Genomic DNA, 16058 nt, shown 5'->3' on the forward strand with positions numbered 1-16058 from the left:
GCTCTGTCGTCATCGAAAGCTGAATTGTAACTTAGGTTCAGAAATAAGTGCTATGCCATATTTTATTATTGTTATTTGGAGCTCATGGGATTGAGATAAATTAACAAGAAACCAGTCCAATTAGAACTATTGAAATCTTGATTTTAATCTTCCATAAGTTAGCCTTTCATCACTGGTCAAATCATAAGTGAAAATCAATGCAATTAACACGAATGCGTGCTACTCCACTGGTGATGTAAAGCAATATTTGAACCCCTTATACCATCAATATCTGATCATAGCAAAATGTCCTCACTTTTGACTTTAACATCTTAGTTCTTCAATTTTTGAACCTTGAAATTCTTATTTAGTTGTGGAAAATAGAAGTTAATGATTGATTATTATTAAAATCATTTGCATGTTGATAATTTATGCTTGAATTTTTAATTCAACACAAATTATGATGATTTACTGTACAAGTTTGAAAACTCCATGGTTGGACCTAAGAAATTCTTGAATAAGAGAAAGTGAGTCTTTTTGATTTGATGTTATTCCACTAAATTGGTGATTGAGGATTGTTTGTGTTGTTATTTGGAAGCTTTATTTCAAATTTGAGATCGTTTGGAGCATATTTGTGGTGATTTGATCAAAATTAAAGTAGCAAATTCGAAGAACACTTTGTTAAAATAACCTAAAAAAAATATGTCAATCGGGTAGACTTCAATAAATAACTTAATAGATAGGAAGAGTAAATATAGCATCAACTCTACCAACTCGATAGAAAAATCTCCGAAGAGCAAAAGTATGACAATTTGGCAGACTTCGATGAACAACTTATCAGACAATTAGGGGTCGTTTGGTTTGAATATAGGTTATGCTGGGATAAGTGATGTTGTGATAAGTTATGCTGGGATTATTTTTTATCCTGATATGTTGTATTAAAAATGACGTTTGCATAATTTCTAAGAAAATATAAGTTATCCCGACACTAATTACTCCCCCTACAAGGTATAAGTTATCTCATTATTAATTTTAATCCCGGGATAACTTATCTCAGGTTTGCTAACCAAACAAAATATTAAGGTGGTATTATATTTTTATCCCAGCACTATTTGTACTTATACCTCATACTAAACGATCCCTTAGAGTAATAATAGCATCAACTCTATCAATACGATAGAGAAATTCTGAAGAGCAAAAGTATGACAATCGGGTATACTTTGATGAACAATTTAATCTGGTGCGACAAACCCCAGAAGAGCTGTGTGCGGGTTCGGGAGCTATTTTTTAAATACCGCTAATTTTAGAGATATTCGGCTAATATCAGTCCATTGCGGGGCCATTCCTGCCAATCTCCCTTATACCATTACATTTTAAAGTTTTTTTATGTCAAGAGAATTCAATAATTCATTAGTATATAGAAATGATTTTTATCCTATTTATTATACCAAACATAAAAATTAATTTTCATTAAAAGGAAACAATATCACTACTCTAGTGGAGGAAGAAGAATAGTACCCCTTTTTCAGTTAGTCTTAATAATTTAATAATAATTCAACTAGAGGTCTTCTTACCTAACAAAAAGAAAAATAACAATTTTCTTCGCTTATGTTTTTCTAGTGTTGGATAATGAGACAAAATTTGAAAAATATTTTCCTTTGTACCAAAGACACCCTAACTAATTTTACCATTTTTTTTGTTTCTTGTCTTTAACTAATTTTTTGTGTTTGTAATTATGGGAAAAAAATCTATGCATCCTTTCCCATTATTATAGGGCCATCTTCAATTGTTCCCTCGAATTTTTTTTTCCAAAAAAACATTAAAAAAACTAATATATCCTCCTTTTATTTTCGCCACAATTTATCCTTATAAAGTGTTAATCCTTACACTTATATCCATTTTTTAGCATCTAATCGTTATTCACTCATTACTTATTAGTGGTTAAACATAGATAAAGCTAAAATGATTGTCACTCCATATTTGTAGCCGTTTTTACCTTATTTCCAACCAGTAATTTCCTCTTTATATGTCGGAAATTTTCACTCAGAATCCATAGTCAAAGTAGCAATTAATTACTTCTTCTTCCTATTATCTTTTTTAATTAGTTGCTATATAAGGGTGTCCCAGCAATTGGGACATCTCTTCTATCCTTAGGTCTCAAATTTTATCCATGTTATCTTCTCTTTATTTTCATTTGATCTTCATGCTTGTAAGAAAGTGATTTATTCTCCAAACTATCCGGTGCGGGCCAGAATTTAAGGTGCTATAACTTGATCATAGACATTTTTTTGCACATTTATATCTTTTCCTAATCTAGGAAAAAAGACATTAAATAACTAATATAATTTGAAAGTTTCATATGGCCTGTTAGGATCTTATATAATACAAGAGTTTAAACATTTATATCTTTTCCTAATTTGGAAAAAAACATATTAAAGAATTATGCCTCTTTGAAAGTTTTCATATGGCATGTCTAGTATGAGATCTTATGTCATTAAGATTATAACCAAAAAAAGTATCAATTATATTCACCTAATTAAATTCAAACATATATTCCATTTAAGGAATGTTTACATTCACACCTAACTGAATATAAAGATTCCATCACATATGATGTTACCATTCAAATATCTTTTCATTTTCTTTAGGTACTTTCTTTTAGGGTAAATGGAATAGCATCATGTAATTTGTATTTTAATAGATATTGAAATTTTACTTAGGTAATGGGAATGAATCTAGTCCAAAGATAAACACTACCAATAAGTTTCACATTTGCACAAATAGTTAGCCGGATTTACTGTTTACTTTTCCTAATCGGTATACGCTCATAGGTTATATATTGATTTTACAGAATTATACACATATTATACATAAATTGTACATATATTATACATTTGTCAATTATTTCTAATTTAAGTAGTTGGGTAAACAACCATTTAGATTAATTCTTCTTCTTCTTCTTTTACCGTACCACTTTGTCACTTACACGTTATTGTTTGTAATATAAAAACTATGTAGATTATCTATCACAACAAATTAAAATACCCAAAAATATTATTTCCCGCCTTGACATTCTTGCATCATTTTTTGCTATTTGTCGTTCTACATGTCACCTAAAATATGACTAATCCATGTAATTACTCATAAAAAAAAATGGAATTCATGATCTGAAAAATAAGATAAATTATCTGTTATAACATGTGTAAAATACCAATAAAATTTTCTTTTCCATTTTATCATATAATTAAGTCATGCTTTTCTATATATACATGAATTAAACTTCTCCTTTCTATTTCTTTCTCCTTCTTTTGCAGAACTAGCCAGAAACAATGACTTCTCCTAAGAAATCATTGCATGGGGTTAACTATGCATCACCACGTAGCTTTGGAACAGTTCTTAAAGCAAATTTAAAAGAAACACTTTTTCCAGATGATCCATTCCATGAATTCAAGAACGAGAAACTTTCAATCAGAATTCAAAAGGGAATTCAATATTTTGTTCCAATGTTTCAATGGTTGCCTAAGTACAATTTAGGGCTATTCAAGTTTGATCTTCTTGCTGGAATAACCATTGCTAGTCTTGCAATCCCACAAGGAATAAGCTACGCGAAACTCGCCAACCTTCCTCCGATTATCGGACTCTGTAAGTTATATTGATTTATTTATATGCACTGACAGTATAATGATAAGTTTATTATATCCGTGCAATTTAATCTGCTATAGAATGTTGCTTGCATTGTTGTTCCGGATCAGGGGCGGATGCAGCTTGAAAGCATCGGGTTCATTAGTACTTTTCGATGCGTAATATAAATTTATGTGTAAAATATTGCAAGAAACAATATATATGAACTCATAATTTAAAAAATATAATAGATTTAAACCCATAGAATATAAATCCTGGATTCGGCTCGGTTCAGAATGCTAATTTCACTTTTTATGAGTAGTTATATGCAATTATCTTTTGTTCCTAAATACTAGTTTAGGAGACATACAGATTTCTCCTTGCGTAAACATTATCCGTCGGTAGAAATTATCACACATCGGAAGAATTCATTGGTTTCCAAAGCCTAGATATCCTATCCTATATAAGATGTAGAGAATTCTTTATATAAATATGTTATTGTAAATCAACCTAACCTGATAGTGTAAAAAATTTATCCCGCCTTCATGTTCTTGTAATCAATAGGTCACGAGTTTGAGTTGTGAAATCAGTCACTGATGTTTGCATCAGAGTAGGCTGCCTTCGGTCCGTGACCCCTGAATGCCGAAGGCGTCCTTGGGGTGATCTCGTATTTCCCACGGGGTGGAGTCCCCTGTCATCAGGTCACCAACTTCATTGACCTTCCGGCACTGGGCAAGCGTCAGCCCCCATACATGGTCTTACGACTTTACGGAGACCTGTGTTTTTGGTAATCAGTCGCTCGGGCCTGGTCACTGCGCCTAAAACATACTTCCTTGGCACGTGGTCCTTCCTTGAATTTTGTATGAATATGAGATGCTTCGTACACCAACTGCCTTTTTTCTTTTCAATGACATAACCTAAATTTTTGAATTAATTGGTTATTATTATGAATGTGTATGCAGATTCAAGCTTTGTTCCCCCTCTTATTTATGCTGTTTTTGGAAGTTCAAAGCATCTTGCTGTTGGAACAGTAGCAACTTGCTCATTGCTTATTGCTGAATCCATTCAAGAAAAAGTTAAACCTCAGGAAAATATGCAATTGTACCTCAGTTTGTTCTACACAGCCACCTTTGTCTCTGGTTTGGTGCAAACTGCTTTGGGTGTGCTAAGGTATAAACTTCGATATACTATTGATAGTGTAAAAGAATTTTGACATTTTCGTATTATTTAAACAATAATTATAAGTGATTACTCGTAATAAGTGAAATTAGTAATTTGAAAAAAAATGCAAGCAGCCTATTACAACAGGTTAAATTACGGGAGTAGTGTAAGAATTAAAGGGAGATTTGTGCTTTTAGTCCTTGAAATATCTAGAAATTATAATTCTGATCCTTGTGATATTTGGTTAAGCACATTTAATCAAGAATTAATGAATATGTGCACTTTTGATCCTTCTGCTTGTGAATCTTTGCAAATATAATGAATTATTAACCGTAAAAGAAATTAATACCCTTGTATTATGTTAAATTTGTATTGTCACTCCATATTTAATGGAAATATAATTCTAACAATAATATAAATATAATTTATTTCCTGACCAAAAAGCATGTTCTAGTTAATCGGTTAAATATGCTTAGTGAAATATCACATGACCCTTAAGTAGAATTTATCAATAACCAAGAGATCACAAGTACAATTATTTCAGAATTATTTATAACACTTGTATATATAATATAAGGTACATCGTTCAGGTCGCAAAGGATATTATGTCCAATAATTGACGATCGGTAAAAATTTACCCGCACTAGGTGTATACACCAACACGTTAACAGTCTATCATCTAATGAAAGTAATTATTATATTGTCATTTGCAGGCTTGGATTTTTGGTGGATTTTCTATCACATTCAACAATTACTGGATTTATGGGAGGGACAGCAGTAATTATCTGCCTACAGCAACTGAAGGGCATCCTTGGCTTGAAACATTTCACTAGCCATACTGATGTTGTTCATGTTTTACGTTCTGTCTTTGAAAACAGAAAAGAGGTAATTAGTCAATTATAATTATATATACACACACTGATATTGTAATTATTTTTTACACTACAAATCTCTCTATAGCAGCCGTCCTTTATAACATCATTTCACTAAAATGGTCAAGTTTATTTTGGAATCGATTTTCATGTTGTCTTATATTACATGTTCTCTATAATAGCATTTCGCTATAGCTGTCAAAAATATCAGAACAAACAGAAGCGGATCTAGTATTTTAGTTCTATGGGTTCAGCTGTTATAGCTTCAACTTCTTTCTAATAGCTGCTTGCTTGGCTTCAAAGCCTTACCATCCCTTCGCCGCCTACACAGAAAGATTGGTCACTTTCTTTTTTTTGGATTAGTCTCTTAACTCAAATTCTCTCTAAAACGGTACAACAGATGGCGCAACGCTGCCTATGCGCTAATTAGCTTCCGATGTATTCTCTGGCATTGATTTGATTAAAGGAAAGGTAAAGCCTTCACTTCAAGCTTTGAAGCTAAGTTCGCTGTTCGGTCAATGATAGGCTTTAGGCCTTACCTTACTCTTTAGGGGTTTAGCATTTAAAATTATGGGTTCATATCTACTATTTATTATAATTTTAGTGATTTTTTACATATAAATTTATGTTCCGCATTGAAAGTACTGGGTTCAGTTGAACCTGATAGTTATATGTTGCATCCGTCACCGAGAACAAATTACACTATTATAGAGAGGTTGACTATATATATCAGTATAATATAAAATGTGATAGAATAGATTAGTTAAATATTACTATTATTTTATTAGGTTACCAAATAATATTTATCATAAAGATTAACTTGTAATTTAAGTAGTATGATTATATAAATAATTTCATATCATCAGGGGCGGCTCAAGGATATGCGGGGCCTAAGGCCAAAGTTTAATATGGGGCCTAAATTTTTAAAAGATAGTTATAACATACGTTTTATTTTAAATATATTCTTCTAATTTTTTGAAATACAAAGTTGTTAATAATCTTTTTTATAATCGATTTTCTCTAATTATCTTTATTCAATTGATAATATAGCCAGCTCATTTAATTTTTCTCGAGATATTGTTGATATTAGATAGTAATATTTTATAGAGCAATAGAAGTATAGAATTATTGGAAGCTTAAAAGTATTGTTGAACAGTGGAGCTAATGAAATCTTGTAGAAAGAAAGTGAGTAATGAAATATTGGAGAAAGAAGGTGAGTAAGAATATTAAAGAGAAAGACAGAAAATATATAGGGGTTTCTGAAATATAAAGAGAGTGGAGAAAAGAAAGATTGACTTGGACATATTAAGAAAGGGAGAGCGAATTTTTGTATACATTATCTAATGAATGAGTAAAACTGAAACGTTGCGAAAACTATTCATCTATCCATTTTTAAATATGTCAAATTATTACTTTAGTTACATATCTAAACAGCTCTATTTCCTTTTATATTAAAAACTCTAATTTTGTATTAAAAAGTACTAAATATTATTTTTTAAATACCTATAAACCTATTTTTTTTTTTAAATAAGCCCCCTCAAATTTGGGGGCCTAAGGCACATGCCTTACCCCTCATCACGTTAGAGCCGGCCCTGCATATCGTTATTACATAAAACTTAAACTCGCAAAAAAAAAAAATCAATATACAGCCAAAGGAAAAGCATAAAAAGAGTGTTAAAAGCAAAAAAGAATAAGAAGAATTGCATTTCATTGAGAAAAGCTATAAATGGTATTGGCCAAATTGCATAGACAGTACATTGAGAAATTCTAATTATTTATTACCTACATGAGTTATTTAATAATAGTAGTAAGAAATTCTAATTATTTACTACCTATATGAGTTATTTAATAGTAGTAGTAATTTTTTGCTTTGACACTAACTGATATCCTTTTTTTTCTATTTTTATTTGCATTAAAACAGTGGACATGGCAGTGTGCAGTTGTTGGTGTAATCTTCCTTGTTTTCCTACAATTATCTAGATATGTGGTGAGTTTTTCATATTGAAGTTGTTTTAATTTATATACACTGACAATATAAAAATATTACATATATATAATTAGATCTGAGAAAACAACTGTGGAATTTTACAGAGAAAGAAGAAACCAAATCTTTTTTGGGTTTCAGCCATTGCTCCAATTATTGTTGTCATACTTGGCTGCCTTTTTGCTTATTTATTCCATGCTGAGAAACATGGCATTGCCATTGTGAGTTACACTCTCCTTTTTTTAGTCTTCTTTTCTTTCAAAATAATGAATAAATAAATGTGTTCGTTTCGTTTTATGTGAAGGTGTTTGACTAGAAGATCGTTGAAACTTGTGATCTCAAATATATATGCCATGTCATTTTATGCCTATAATCGTGTCATAAGAGTAAAATGAGAATTTTAAAGTTAAATTATCTTTAATATTATAAGAAGGTACCGTTCTTTTTGGAATAAATTAAAGATAAAATATGTCATATAAAACGAAACAGAGGGAATACAAAGAATACGCAAAAAAAATGCTCAAATATATACTAAATTATTTTCCCATTTGTTCTCTCATATTTGGAGATCTTTTTACACAATGCAGGTTGGTGAATTGAGTAAAGGAATAAATCCACCATCCATTCATCTTCTAACTTTTAACCCGGAGTATGTATATGCAGCTGTAAAAGCTGGGATTATCACAGCAATTATTTCTCTAGCTGTAAGTATATTCTTTCCATATATATTTTCAGTCTTTTCGATTTTGGTATCGTAGACGCATGTCAGAGAGATTGATTAAATAGTTGTACTATCTGATTTAATTCGTTCTCAATAGCCACGAGATAATCATCTTGAACTTGAAAATTAAATAAAAATAATTTTTCAAAAATATGTAGCTTCAATTTTTCCAATGGAATATTTTATAGGAAGGAATAGCTATTGGAAGGAGTTTCTCCATAATGAATAATGAACAAATTGATGGCAACAAGGAGATGGTAGCAATTGGCCTTATGAATATTGCTGGCTCTTTCACTTCTTGCTACTTGACTACAGGTAATTTATTCACTACAGTGGTGTACGCATTATTTTACATAAGCAGTATCGATCTATAATCACAATTCAGTTTATTCACTTTGTATTATATTTTCAAATGGTGACACCCATTTCCAAAGGGTGTCTCCACCACCACTTCATTGAAAAATAAATAAAATCTTGTGTTATGATACGTTCTTTTATATACTGACAGTATAAAATAAACGTCTATCAATAATGCTCCATTTTTCAGGGCCATTTTCAAAAACTGCGGTGAACCACAACGCGGGATGCAAGACTCAAATGTCAAATGTAGTCATGTCACTCTGCATGCTGCTAACCCTACTATTTTTGGCTCCGCTCTTTGGCTACACACCACTTGTTGCGCTCTCTGCTATAATTATGTCTGCAATGCTTGGCCTAATTGATTATGAGAAGTTTTATCATCTTTACAAGACAGACAAATTTGATTTCTTGATTTGTATGGTTGCCTTTTTGGGCGTTGCCTTCATAAGCATGGACATGGGACTCATGATGTCGGTACGAGTCAAAAGTCTTTCTTTATTTCTTAAATTCTATAGTCAGTCAAACATTATCATATAAAATTAAACAGACCCGAAGCAATATAATATAGATCAATGTTTGATTTTTTTTTTTTAAAATTTCTTTTTGGGTAATTTAGGTTGGACTTGCCTTGGTCAGAGCACTTCTATATGTAGCAAGGCCACCAACTTGCAAGCTTGGAAACATAACAGAAACTGTGTTTAGAGACGTAGAACAATATCCTGGTGTAGATGGAATTCAAGGAATTCTGATTTTGAAGCTTGGTTCTCCAATATACTTCCCAAACAGTAATTATGTCAGAGAAAGGTAAGAAATTGGTCTTAATTTCTTTCTTTTACATGGTTAGCCCGGCTAGTGTACTAAGTTCCCATTATGCGAGGGGTTCGTGGAAAGACCAAACAATATCCGGTCTATGTACACAATCTTATTGTCAGGGGCGAAGCCACACTTTGGCTGGTCAATTGACCACATTTTGTCGGTTACACTACATATATAGGTAAAATATCAAGTTTTAAAGGTACATAATATATGTTGAACACCCTTTGTCGGAAATTTTCTTTACTTCTTCCAAGTTTGAACACTCTTGAGGAAATTCCTGGCTTCGCCACTGTTTATTGTGCCTTTCTACAAGAGGTTATTTCCACGGTTTGATCCCGTGACGGTCCTTGGCACGTAGCGGCAACTTTTACTGCGGCACCAAGACTCCCTCTACATTTTTTATTTTTTATTTTTTAATAAAACAGAACCAAAATGATGCTTCTTTAATTTCCTTCTTTTTTGTTCTAATAATAAGATCTTACTTTGATGGATAAATTGAGCAGGATTCTAAGATGGGTCAGAGATGAGGAATCTCTTGAAAACTCTAAAAGAAATGAAGTTGAATTCTTGCTACTAGATTTTGGAGGTATGAATACTTATCATTACCTAACAAATTAAATGATATATATAGATGTTATTTTTGAATCTTTTTTTTATATGCTTTTAATGTACCTAAATCAATGAAATGTAGGTATTACATCAATTGACATAACGGGTGTTGAAACTTTATTTGAAATTCGTAGATGCCTAGATGCGAAAGGGATCAAGGTAAAACCCTACTTCCTTATTTAATTACACTTGCTTGGATTAATTTCACGGCTGGTCACTGAACTTATCGACTATACAATTTTACGACTTTAGTAGTCATACGTGAAATTAATCATATTTACACAATACAGGAATTTCACGGATTTTTTATTCTTTTTTTTTGCAATTTTTTTTATGTAGATGATATTGATTAATCCAAGGTTGGGAGTTATGGAAAAGTTGATAGTGACAAGATTCATAGATGTGATTGGAAAGGAATCAGTGTTCTTAACAATTGAAGATGCAATTGAAACATGCAGATTTTCACTAAAATGTTCAAGCCAGTCCAAAAGAGAAGACGTGGAAATTGCTTAGCATATATACACTTTTTGGTTGTGGTAGGCTAGAGTTTTGAAATAACACAACCAAGTTTTATTTTTATTTTTAATTGTAAATATGCACCAAGAAAACAAAAAGGGGGGGAAAAAAAGAAAAAATAAGTAGTAGTTAATTCTACCATAGGGAATTGTAGTCCTTTTTTCCCCTTCAGATTGTATCAACCTTCTATCCATTTGTTTTTAGAGTTGTTAGAAATTTTGGATACTTGAGTTTGAATAATTTCATTGTTACAATTACTTCAAGAATTTTGATGTGTGTTATAGAGAGTGCTAAATTTTGATGCAATCAATGTAGTTATCAGATGTTTATGCTTTATTGCTACTATCTAGTCTTATTTTTTTTTTCACTCGATATCCAATGCCCGTTTTCGAACCTGACTAATCAGGATTCGCATCGAAAAGTTTCACTTCGAGGGATAACCGCGTTTTACCAAATGCGACTCCATTCTCAGGGCTCGAACTTGATGCATCTAATTAACCCTTTTTAAATTGTTGAGTTCTAAATAAATAATTTATATATCTTAAATGAACTTTTAAGACAAATAAAAGGTTTAGGCCAAAATAATTAGGTTTTTTCATACCCGTATCTTGAACTGTACATCCACCTCTGATGGAAAAAACTAGTAAGTATCTCAAAAGAAAGTGTTCCTTATTAATTAGGAATTGTCTTTCTAGTGAACATATAAGGAGTTAAAAAATGAATTGGACTCGCGCACACAAGAAACGTTGGGCCTCAAGGCAAAATGGATCGATGCTCCTCGCATGCTAACAAAAACTAGTAGCCCACAAACTTATGTTACTATTACAATGTTATTAAAATGCTTGGTAACTAATATTTTTTTGGTAAAAACTTGCTTAATTATATGAACTCTTATAATCGAACTTGTTACGCGACACAATGGGTCGATTAACTTACTAAACGCGTGTGACTTGCATTAACTTCCTATAGTTAGAAAACTTTAATGTAATTGCAGATCGACTTCTTGACTTCAACGACTTTATTGAAGTGACGAAGAACACTAAACATAGAACGTATCCATACCTAGGTGTTTTTAATGATCCAATAATCAAGTTCAAAAATTTCCCCAATATAAGATGAATGCATGTGGTATGTTTCACATAGTTTAATACTTCCTTCCAACTTTGTTGGATTTCATTAAAAGAATATCATTTTTCTGTAGTCTTAGGAAGAAAAGGTAGTTGTATAGTTTCCTAACCAAACAATGCTTATCATATCATCATTTAATTTCCTTGATATTTTGATATCACTATCAACTATTTCCAAATTCTAAGTAATTTTTGGCTATGCTTGCAACAAATTCCAGTTGTTGCATAACAGTACTTGGATAGGTAAAATTTAATTTGTGAATTTGGTATATTTCTTCAGTTGTAGAAAAAAATCCAATTCCCTCGATGACTGGCTTTTATTGCTCTGCAAGGAAAAAACAGAGATTTTGTCTAAAGAAATCCGCTGAGAAAAGGCAGATGTGTAGAACCTTTCAACGAGATAGTGTTTGTTGCGTTTTTTCTTTAAAGGGTGTGAATGAGAAATGGAAGAGGCACATATTGGATTGCACCTCTCCATATCACCATTTCTTTGTTTATAAATTTAGAGGCTTGGTTTCATTTTTAAAATATGGAAAATCTGAAATCTTCTCCCTTCTTTCCTACATTGTTGCATTATTTTCTAAATAAACATAAGTGTCAAGTGTGATTTGCTCTGTTTATTGAGTTCGCTGAAATTTTGTGATTTGAAGTGCCGCTATCACAGAATAGTTATTTCGTTCTATCATGGGATGAATTAATCCGTATATCTTGGACAACAGTGAGGGAATTAAATTCCTTAAGGACATACGGTGAATTTAGTGGGTTCGGATTTAATTTTGTTCTTCCTATGCATTTCTGTTTCTTTTTTACTTTACATGATTTTCTGATTTTGAACACAGATTACCAACAAGCTTAAGGAATTTATTATTTTTATATATTCAACTTGTGTGTTCGTGAGAATTGGCGAATCTGCAGAACAGAAAATTTGGTCACTGTTCTGAAATTTATCAAAGGAGTGGAGAACAAGTGAGTACTAAATATAGTAAAGACACGCAGGCCATTACTCTTGGCAACAGGAAGCATGTACGGGTAATTGTAATCGTTGCAATTATTTATTGATTCGGTGTGTTCACTTCATTATAGAATTACAATAAATTCACCGTCTGATGAAATATATTTCATTTTAATGGAGTGTTCAAAGATAAGTGATGGACAGAAAATTAAGAAGGAAATCATCTTACCATGTCTAAAGTTAAAGCCACTTGTCAGTTGTCACTTTGAATAATACTCTTCTCACTTTAAAGAGAGAATTGTGTATTCCTTCATGGAATTTAAACGCATTCTTCTTATCTTTCTATGTGGTTACATTTAACAGCATATTCACAAACAAGCAATGTTGAAACTTATGTGGCCTTGAAGTTTGGTCTTACTAGTTGGATACAAAGTGTATCTGTGTTTGGTTTTGAACTCACAAATACAAAGGCAATAGGTTATGGCATGTTTAGTGATTATGTTATTGAAAGCCAACGATAGTGTAGATGCTTATTATCATTTCATACTACAAATCAAGAATTATATGCATGATGGGGAATCACATGTGTTTATTTTGTTGTTCCTTTTGACCAAATGAAAAACTATCAGTAGTTGGTATATAAGTTTGGTAGCATTCTTGAAAATATATGAAAATTTAATTTCAAGGTTTTGTAAGACGTGAATTAGAATTATAGTAATACTTGAAATTTATTTTGAGATCATGATATTTTATATGTATATTAGGTTGGATCAATAAAGATATACATATGTTAGTTTGATTAGAATAATATATCAAACTGTTAAAATTTAGGGGTTAAAATGGTTTTAGTTGGAAAGTCATTTGAAAAGAAAATTAAAATACTTGTGATTTTCTACTCCTATTTTGGAGACTAATATCCTTGTGATTTTTTACTCCCGTTATAGAGACTAAAATCTTCGTAATTTTCTACTCCTGCATCGAGACTAAAATTTGCGTGATTCTACTCGTTTATTGAGATTAAAGTCTTCGTGACTTTCTACTCATTTGTTGGAGACTAAAGTCTAACTGACTTTCTACTCGTTGTGGAGATTAAAATCTTAGTAATTTTTTACTCTAATTTATTATTCTGTTTAAAGATTAAAAACTTCACCGTTTATTAAATTTGGTTGTGTCAGATATTACTCGGTTTGAAGATTAAAAACTTCACCGTTAATTAATTCTGGCTCTGTCACGATACAAACAACAGTTCATGTGGTTGGCTCTACAAAGTAATAGGGGCGGTGAATTTGAATCTCCTTTTGAAAAAAAATGTTTGGAATATGAAATTATTCACCAAACGATCGCTCCTTTGTCATCGCAATCTAATGGAATTGCGGAAAGAAAGAATAGAACGTTAAAGGAGATGATGAATATCTTGTTGATAAGTTCTGGTTTACTCTAGAACTTATGGGGGGAAAGTTATTCTTACAATTAACCGAATACTAAACCGAGTTCCTCATAACAAGACGCAATCCATTCCATATGAAAAATGGAATGGAAGTGATCTTCCTCCAGAAAATAAACCTTTTGGTTCTAAGTGAATTTTCAGAAGGAAAATGAAAGCTGATGGTACTATTGACAAATATAAGGCAAGATTGATTGCCAAAAGATTAAGACAACAAAAAGGTCTTGATTATTTTGACACATACTCACCGGTAACGAGAATTATATCTATTCGGATGGTAATAGCGTTAGCCACCATGTATGGCCTTGAAATCCATCAGATGGATGTAAAGACAGCCTTCTTAAATGGAGATTTTGTCACGACCCGAAATTTCCACCTTCAGACCGTGATGGCGCCTACCATTTCACTTGCTAGGCAAGCCAATGTTAGAATAATATTAATCAATTTTTAAACAATCTTTATATTATTAATAATCAAGGAAACAAAAGCGGAAGCTAAGTTTAAAATATAGTGAAATAATTCATAAATACAACGGTGTCTAAATACCATCCCAGAATTGGTGTCACAAGTACACGAGCTTATGAAAAGGGTCAACAGTATCCCTCTATTATGTGAAAAGGATCACTTATGCCCTCCGTTATACTTTCGGTCCACTATTACCCCTAACGTTACAAAATTTGTGTAAAAATAGCCTTCCTCCATTAAGACTCTCCACCACGGCTGATATCATTCTACATGGCCTGACATTATGCTGAGGTGGATGGCACATGGCATGCCATCTCACCGCCCCAACCCCATTTTACCCCTCCCTCCACCTTATCTTCCACCACCACTTCCCACTTCACCTAACAACCGTCGTCATCACCTCCTTAGTACAAGAAAAATCAAAATAAAGAGAAGGAAAGCTCTATTACCGGAAGGTAAAAAAAATCCAAACTACGAATCTTCTAACATTTAACAACAATTAAACCCTCGCCTAAATCACCAACACCCAAACAATATCTAAGGCTAAGAAACTATAAAAAAATTTAAAAAATAAAAAATCTCAACTTCCTGCAGCCCACAGCTATACAACCAAGTCCAATATATGTTAGTAGTGGCGGACCCAGGATTCTGTACAAGCGGGTTTAATCTTAGAAGTACATAACTTTAGTCGTAAAATAGTAGTTGTTAAGTGGGTTCAAATAAAATATTTATACAAAATTTACGCAGATTAATCCTAATTTATACATATACACAGTATTATTTTTTTTATGAAGCGGGTTCAGTTGAACCCGATTGCCACCACGTGCGTCCGCCACTGTATGTTAGACTTATACCTCACCAACCACAACCTCATCCAAGTTCTCTGATTCAACTAATGCAGCACCAGCAACATCCTTCAACTCAATGGCATCTGTCAAGTTAATTTCAACTAAATTCCCACAGTTTAACACCAAATTGGACAACCCCACATGGGTAAAAAAAACTTAGACCTTGATAGATTGATTGACCTCAACATTTGTTTGCATAAACAAGTTGTAATTGTGAGTGAATTGGAGTGCCTGTAATTCTAGGACAAAGGGAAAGATCAAGATTGGTAACTCGAGGGTAATGGCCCGAGCATAATATGCATGTAACATTGAACTTAAGCTAACTATGGATGTACGTACTGTTGTACTCATAGAATTAGGTGACCAAATGTGAGAACCAAGTTTTGAAGAAAGAGGTAATGATGGCGGTTGTGGCTGAGTGAATGGGAAGGTAATTGGTGGAAAAAAAGGTGGAGGGAGGGGGAAAATGGGGTTGGGGCGGCATGCCATGTGGTGTCCACCTCAGTATGATATCAGGCCATGTAGAATGATATCAGCCATGGTGGAGAGTCTTAACGGAGGAAGGATATTTTTGCACCAATTT

General features: G+C 32.4%; 1 protein-coding gene across 1 annotated transcript; it reads left to right on the forward strand.

Moving 5' to 3' along the window:
* The first annotated feature begins 2028 nt into the window (after positions 1–2028).
* On the forward strand, positions 2029–10945 carry LOC104091390 (probable sulfate transporter 3.5). The gene is made up of 13 exons (XM_009596714.4): positions 2029–2239; positions 3294–3621; positions 4563–4770; positions 5475–5646; positions 7555–7620; positions 7725–7838; positions 8205–8321; positions 8527–8653; positions 8886–9172; positions 9315–9502; positions 10018–10100; positions 10206–10282; positions 10463–10945. The coding sequence occupies exons 2-13, from the start codon at positions 3309–3311 to the stop codon at positions 10634–10636; spliced, it is 1926 nt and encodes a 641-aa protein (XP_009595009.1). The 5' UTR covers positions 2029–2239; positions 3294–3308; the 3' UTR covers positions 10637–10945.
* The last annotated feature ends 5113 nt before the right edge of the window (positions 10946–16058 follow it).

This window comes from Nicotiana tomentosiformis, chromosome 6 (genome assembly GCF_000390325.3).
Source record: "Nicotiana tomentosiformis chromosome 6, ASM39032v3, whole genome shotgun sequence".
Lineage (NCBI taxonomy): Eukaryota > Viridiplantae > Streptophyta > Magnoliopsida > Solanales > Solanaceae > Nicotiana > Nicotiana tomentosiformis.

Bases quoted from the DNA above. Each gene is read 5' to 3' on its own strand.
- LOC104091390 (XM_009596714.4), top strand. From the start codon at position 3,309: ATGACTTCTCCTAAGAAATCATTGCATGGGGTTAACTATGCATCACCA. The intron at 9,503-10,017 runs GTAAGAAATTGG...TAAATTGAGCAG, and splicing joins AGTAATTATGTCAGAGAAAG to GATTCTAAGATGGGTCAGAG. The intron at 10,283-10,462 runs GTAAAACCCTAC...TTTTTTATGTAG, and splicing joins TAGATGCGAAAGGGATCAAG to ATGATATTGATTAATCCAAG.